General features: G+C 39.6%; 1 protein-coding gene across 1 annotated transcript in view; it reads right to left on the bottom strand.

The window, feature by feature from the left end:
• The window catches only part of LOC114633247 (NACHT, LRR and PYD domains-containing protein 4A-like), a 24,249-nt gene extending 17,165 nt beyond the window's left edge, over nt 1-7,084 (bottom strand). The window contains 2 exon segments of the mRNA XM_028781853.1: nt 214-1,789; nt 6,808-7,084. Coding sequence (XP_028637686.1) covers nt 214-1,789; nt 6,808-7,084 — 1,853 coding nt within the window.
• Nucleotides 7,085-7,990: the final 906 nt, after the last annotated feature.

Below are 7,990 nucleotides of genomic sequence, written 5' to 3'. Positions count from 1 at the left end.
ATATATATATATATATATATATATATATATATATATATATATCCCTAACCTGTTGAGGCTGTTTTTGTTGTTTGTCATTGTTATGTCATTTCTAGGCTGACCATTAGCCATTGGACAACCAGTAAGGTTGAGGTTTGAATAAGTCTGTATAAATCATCAATACACAGGGACAGATTCTGAATATGGGACAGAAAAGATATTGAATAGACTCACATATTGCTGTGTTCTTGTTCTTCTTCCAGGACAGTTTGGGTTGAAAAGGATAGTTTCTTCAGGGTAGAACAGTGTTTTAAGCAGTAAGCAGCAACAATAATATCAGAATAATCTTTAGCCACAAAGTAAATCTGCTCCATGCAGTTCATTGCCTGCCTTAAGAAGGCTTCATTCTCCATTTCAAAAAGACAGTAAAACAACTTCATACCATCTATCTGTTTTTGAAGCTCACTGTTGTCCTTTATGGTTTCCAGGCACTGATACAACTGACGCTTTATTTCCGAGCACAACTGGTAGCCAAAAAATATCGTTAGACTTACTTGTTCAAATTCATTTGCAAGGCCAAAGATGAAACTGCCTAAAAAGATCCACTGTGTTTTGACATTCTTAAGAAACATAGTGATGAGTGTCTCTATACATTTCACATCCTCACAAGGGTGGTCCTCATGGCTCTTTAGCAGATAAAAGATGGCAGCACAGACCTCCTGGACAGATGGGTGAAGGAATATGTAAGAATTTTCAGATTCCCTGATCTTTCCAAGCATTCCAATGTCCAGCAGTTTGGGGATGTCAGAGTCCATGATCCCATTTCTCCTCAGAGCTTCCTCACCAAACACAAATGTGTCAGTCCACATGCCCTCAGCAGCTAGAGAACATAAGGCCTTCAGCTGGTCTTGGCTTTTCTTACTTGGATATGGAACATTTGGGGGAGTGAACACATTGAAGATGTGAGTGGTATACAGGTAGGTGATACGTCGGCAGACAAAGACTGGATCTCTTTCCTCCATTATCACAGTTTTTAGACAAGCAGCCACCATGCCACAGAGCATAGGGACCCGACATACAGTGAACAGCTGCTCATTTTCTCTCACCAACCTGAAGGCCTCCTCAACTCCGTTCGTATCTTCAAAAACGCTGTGAAAACACAACTTAATACTGTTCTCCGTGAATCCTGTTATTGTTTTCACATTTGTTTCCTCAATCATGACCTCCATTCTCTCAAATGTCTCTGGGGTAGTGCAGATGAGGAGAGAGGATTCAGGGAGCATCTTCCTCCTGAGCAAACTGCTCATCAGTATACTCACTGGCTGCTGTTCCATGCAGTTATCACACAGGTTAGATTCTTGTTCTTCGGACATATCATATTCCATCACTTCTAAGCTGTCGATGATAAATAAGAGTTTCTTCGGTTGGCATAGGATCTCTGCTACAGGAGCTGAGGCACTGGGCCACTCTCTGGAGATCAGGTCAGCCAGGCTAGCTATCTGCAACTGCTTCACATCTCGACAGCAGAAGTAGAAGATGTAGGAGAATTTGTTTTGAAACAACAGGCCTTCTGACCAGGCAAGCATTAACTTTTTCAATATCAACGTCTTGCCAATTCTAGCCATACCTTCTATGACCACCGTGGGTGGCTTCATCTCAGTTGTATTTGATAGGAAAAAGTCCTCAAAACTACTAAGGATATCTTGGGTGAATTCCTCCTTTAATAAGACCTGAATACTGAAGTTGAATACAATGGAACTGTCCTGGGTCAGTTTCGTCTTCAAATGAGCTTGATATAACTTTGGGTGTCCTGAGTCAGTGAGGACAAGGGAAAAATTTCACAACATGTCAAAGTTAAATATTCATCCATATATATGTCCATAACATTTTAATTATCAGAACGGATCATTTAAAATATTTATTTTTAGTAATGTGTCTGTTAGTGGGTACCTGTAGCAGTCATAGGTGTTAAATACCACCCCAACTCTCAGCTAGATTAACAGCTGTCCATGAGTAGCCCCACATAGGTGCTGGGAGTTGCACTCTGGTACTATGCAGGAATGGAACATACTCCTAGCCACTGAAATCATTTCTTCACCCACGTTATGATGTATGATTTTAGAAGTTCGTAAGCTGTGGGCCCAGAACAACTCTAGTTTAATGTGAGAAAATTTTCACTGGCCCTGGGGCACAGTTGCATTTCTATGTGTCAGGAATGTTATACCATTAAACTGTCATGTGCTGTTTAAGAAGCTGGAACCTGAAGTGGGGTTGTCCCTATTCCCCATTTCAGACCCAAGCATGTTTAAGTATGCTTCTTGGGTTCTTGTCTGCAAATGGGCTGACCCATAAATCTGGAACAGGAAGTGAAGAGAATAAAAGAGCTCAAGAGTAAAAATATCATGCCCTTCAGATCAGCTAAATCATGAACCATTTCAAGCAGACTTTATAATTGTTTACCCCATGATATAAAAGTGCCTGCCGTGGAAAAAGAAGCCTGTACTAGAACAATGGGAACCTCAACCATGGAGAGGCAGCTCCATTGGAAGCTCCAACTCATTCCAACTTTCTTATTTCTTTATTGCTGCATGTTGTGAGACCACAGTTTGATGATGTTAAGAGAGCCTTATTTGGTGATGTAACCTTCTTACCATTATTTGTTTGTTTGTTTGTTTGTTTTCAATTGGGAATATCACTTGAGAAGATAGTCTCTGCTCGTAATGGGAACTCCAGATGACTTTCATTAATTGGCTTCCCTAGTCAACTTCTATTGGAGGTTTTAAGGGCCCAAATTGACCTCTCTCTCTCTCTCTCTCTCTCTCTCTCTCTCTCTCTCTCTCTCTCTGACCTATTGACCAATTTTCCAACCTATTTACCCACATGTCATTTATCATGATCATTTGCTGTTTATTATTTTACTTTAACTCGCAATGTAGTTAATGAATGTATTCATTCAAAACCAAAAGCATGGCTTTCAAAGCTAATATTCTGGACCATATGGAATCCTGTGCTGTGTGCAACTGTTCTACTGAAACAGCAAAAACACCAACCAGGAGTGGCAGACTACATGGCTCCCAAAACTCAAATATCAGTGTCTATTCACCCCTGCCACATACACAGATATACACACTTAACAGAGTGTAGTTATACATGGTTGGCATGAAAGCCCAAAACTGAAAAAATGGTATCACTATCAACATAAGATTGACTAAATGATAATGAAAACAGGTATGGTCATATCGACTTTAAAAATATATAGTAATGGGGCTAGAGAGATGGATCAGTAGTTAAGGGCACTGGCTTATCTGGAAGAGGTCTTGGGAATGCTTTCCAGTACCACATCAGGTGGCTCACAATAGCCTATTACATACCTCCAGAGTATCTAGATTCTCTACAGCCACTGCACTCACACACATAATCCTACACAATGCTTGCATATGTGGAATTTTTGAAAAGTTACTTTAAATGTTTTTCAACTTTCACAATTTTTCAATATTTTTCAATATTCACAACATATATATATATATGGCATGGAAGAAAAAAGAATACAATGAATACAATCACAGGGGACAGAGGGTACTAGTGAGAAAGAGAGAAAGGAGAGTCATAGTTGGGGAATACTGTGAGAAAAGCACAATCACACACATACACACACACACACAAATTTACATTGAAACACTTTGCATGCCAAGTATACTACTTAATTCTTAAAAGGTACTCAATAGAAATAAAAGTCAGGTTGGGCAATCAGGGAAAACTGAGGAAAAGCAAGGCAAATTGTATACACAAAAATTTCTTAACTAAAATTAAGAATAAACAGATAGGTTGGTAAGATGTTTTAGGGACATTTGTCATCAAGCCTGAAGACCTAAGCTTGTTCCAGGTGACCCAAGTAGCAATAGCAGAATTAACTCTTAGAAGTTGTCTCTGATCTCCACGTGTACACCATTGAGTGCAAGTGGATATGTGTACACACAAATAATATATATAAGAAAAGTCAAAAGAACCAACAAGTGGATTATTTTATTGATGAGAAATAGCTGAACAGTGAATGAAGGACATGAGGATGTTTAGAAACAAATGCCAGCCTAAAGAACAGAGGAAAAATAAAAAGTAATATACACAAGACATTGTATGAAGATCTAACATGTAGGGCTCAAGAGATGGCTCAGTAGTTAGAAGCACCCAGAAGAGCTGGATTTAGTTACAAGCATCCACATGGTAGCATCCACATCCTGTAGGTCCAGATCTGATATACATGTCTGGCCTCACATAGCACGCATATATATATATATATATATATATATATATATATATATATATACTCTCACATACACATAATATAGTTTTTAACTGATCACATGTATTTTAATCATATTTTAATCATAAATTAAATATTTTTATATGCAAGTGGATCTCAAGAAGGTGGTGGGAAAGAACAGCAGAGAAAAAAAAATTAAACAAATTAAAAAAAATCACATGCATGTTATGTACTCACTTATAAGTGATATAACTTATAACCTACAGGATTATAAAGTGGAATCCACAGACCTAAAGAAGCCAAACAACAGGGAGGTCCCAATGGAGGATGTTTGAATATTTCTTACAAAAGGAAATAAAATAGATTTCAGAAATGGATGGAGAGGGAACTAGGTGGGAGAGGTAATGGGGAGAGGAATGAGGTTGGGGTTTCAGATTTATGGAGAGAAGATGAGAGAGAACAGAAATCAGTGGGGGTTCATCTCTAAAACATGCCAGAGGCCTGGAATAGGAGGAAACCCCAGGGTATCTATGAGGGTGACTCTAGCTGATGCTGCTGACAGTTGAGAATATGGATCCTGAAGAGTCTACTTTCTGTAGCTAGGGAGGACTCTTAGTGGATGAATAAAGACGACACACCCATAAAACTGTCAACCCCAAAATATGCCCTGCCTACCTACAAGATGTTCAGGAAAAATGATAGAGCAGAGACTGTGGGAATTGTCAAGGAATGACTGCCCCAAATTGAGACCCATCCCATGGGCAAAAAACAAACTCTAACACTAATAAGGATACTCTGTTATGTTTTCAGAAAGGAGCCTAGCATAACAGTCCTCTGAGAGGTTCCACCCAACAACCAATGAAAAGATGCAGAGACCGACCACCCCCCAACCAAACATTAAATGGAGCTTAGGGAGCCTTGCAGAAGAGTTGTGGGAAGGATTGAGGGACCTGAAGAGAACAGGGACTCCACAGGAAGACTAACAGTGTCAACTAATCTGGACCCTTTCGGGGTACCAAAGACTGAACCACCAAACAAAGAGTGAGCATGGGCTGGACCTAGCTCCCCTGCTCCCAACACATATGTAGCATATGGGCAGCTTGGCCTCCATGTGGGTCCCACAACAACTGGAATAGAGAGTATTGCTGAATCTGTTGCCTGCCTGTGGATCCTCTAATGATTCTTCCTTGTCTGGCCTCAGTGAAAGATGATGCTTGTAAATATTCAGTGACTTAATGAACCAGCATGGAGGGTGGTGAAACCTAGGGGTTCTATTCTTCTCAGATAAAAGGGGGATGGGAAAGTGGGGGAGGATTTATGTGAGGAGATATTGGGAGGATGGGAGCTGATATTAGGATATAAAGTGAATTTTAAAATGGGGGAAGGAAGAACAGCACAGAGACAACTTTTAAACAAATAAAGGCTGGAGTATATAATATTTTACAGCCACAGATCTAAGATTATCAATGAATCCCAAGCAGAATGAACTTAGAAAAAAATCCGTCTAGGCTTTTTATAGTAAGACACTGGAATATCAAAGACAAAGAAATGAATTAGATCTTTAAGTATCCATCATAACTTATACCAGCACAAATATAAATGTGACTCTTAAAATTATAGTGTTTATGAAACATGGCTTTTCTTTTATAAGCTAGTGCTTGGTAAAGATCAAACCGGCCACAGCCACAACAAAGACTAAGAAATCATGTTCCACACTATATTACCTAGATGTTTCAAATGCACATATGATATGTATGTAGGAGGGGGATGGGAAGAGGTGGAGGGGGGATGAAATACACATGCATGTGGAGAAGAGAGGTTGACATTGAGTGTCTTTTTCAGTTCTTCTCTGCTTTAAAAAATAGAATTGTTTCTAATTTGGATGAATGGGTGCTTTTGTCTGCATGTATGCACATGTACCTGATGTATACAGTGACCCCAGAGGAGAGAAGATGCCATTAGATTCCCTAAAACTGGAGTTACAGATTGTTGTGAAGCACCATGTAGGATCTGGAAACAGAGCTGAGGTCCTCTGTAAGGGCAGGTGTTCTTAACCACTAAGTTATCTCTCCAGACCCTCCATCTCATTTTTGAGACATTTTTAGCTGAGTTAGACAGTGCCAAGTTTACTGGCCAAGTAGCTACCATGCCTGACTTTTATGTGGTTGCTGAGATATAAAGTCAGATTATCGTATTTATATAGTAAGTACCTTACAGATTCAGCCACCTTCCTAGACTTCACAAATATGATCTATTGGAGGAGTTTTTTTGTTGCTGCTGGCCTAAATCCATATTGCTACCATTTCGCTGTGTATTAAGTCTCCAGTTTAGATTAGAGGGAACATTACTAATATCCCGAGTAGAAGTTTAATCACCTAGGTTAGAGCATCTACCACACATACATTTGACCCCTACACACTAGACCTCATATGTATACAAGAAGATGTCTCCTTCAAGGAGAAGAAAATCCTAGGATACCTGTTGGGCATACGTAGATGGGCAGGAAGAACAGTATCAAAATTATGACATGATCCTCATTCACTGTAAAGAAGCTTTCACCAACTTACCATGAATCTCGCTTTTGGATCTCCTTATGAGATCCTTCCTATTGAGCTTGTAGAAAATTTTGAAGGTCACATCCCATGCTTGCTTCTCTTCATAATGGTTCAACAGAAAGTTGGCAAGCTCTTCCCGAGATGCGTTCTTCAAATTTGTCCAAGAAACTTGTGTCAGCCCCATTTGCAAAATCTCCTGTTTGAGAAACTCCTTAAACATTATTAATTCGTTCTTGCTTAGCTCTTCCAAGAACCATATAAGGGCAAAATCAGAAAAAAAAGATGCCATTTTGTCTTAACGAAGATATACACTAGTCTTCAGAAAAGTGAGTACCAGGATTAAAAAATAGACAGGATCTGTGGGAAAAATCGGGTAAGCAGTTGAGTTACAAAATTAATTGATTAATTCATTAAAATTAAAAGGTGTCAAATGGCTAGGGAATGGTTGAGTTCATAAAGTGTTTGGGCATGAGTGTAGGGACATAAGCAGAGTCCTCAGCATACATGTAAGAAGCAGGGTTTGCAGCCACAAACCCTTCAACCTACTATATATCTTGTTTGTAAGATATGCCGGAGTAATCGTAATTCAGAATTTGTGAGAGTGGCCAACAATTGACTTATCCAACTTGAGGCCCATAACATGTGAATAAGGCAACACCTGCCACTACATAGATGGCCAGGAACCAATCACTGGCTGGTCAGCCCAGTAACACATGGTAGAACCAACCACGGTTGTCCAAAAAAGTCAATGAAATGATTTCTAATGATTTTTCAGCTATACTCATAGTGTCTGTCTCAATAATCATCAGTGCATCAACTGAGAGAATCAGGTAGAGAGACCATAGCCAAACAGTAGATGAAGCCTGATTAATCTCAACGAAGAGGCACAAGAAGAATTTTGAAAACAAAAGGGATGGAGGACACCATAATAACACAACCCACAGAATCAATTAAGCTGGGATCACAGGGGTTCACAGAGGCTGAAAAGACAATCATGGAGCCTGCATGGGTCTGCACTAGGTCCTCTGAATATATGTTATGGTTGTAATAGCTTGGTGTTTTTGTGGGACCTCTCATAGTGGGAGTTGTCTCTGACTCTTTTGCCTGCACATAACCCTTTTCCTCCTATTGGGTTGCCTCATCCAGCCTTTATGAGGATTTGTGCCTAGTCTTATGGCACTTTGTTATGCTGTAT

The sequence above is a fragment of the Grammomys surdaster genome, unplaced genomic scaffold (genome assembly GCF_004785775.1).
Source record: "Grammomys surdaster isolate TR1022 unplaced genomic scaffold, NIH_TR_1.0 570, whole genome shotgun sequence".
Taxonomy (NCBI): domain Eukaryota; kingdom Metazoa; phylum Chordata; class Mammalia; order Rodentia; family Muridae; genus Grammomys; species Grammomys surdaster.
The sequence above is the reverse complement of the archived record's forward strand: the minus strand, read 5'-3'. Positions and strand labels throughout refer to the sequence as shown.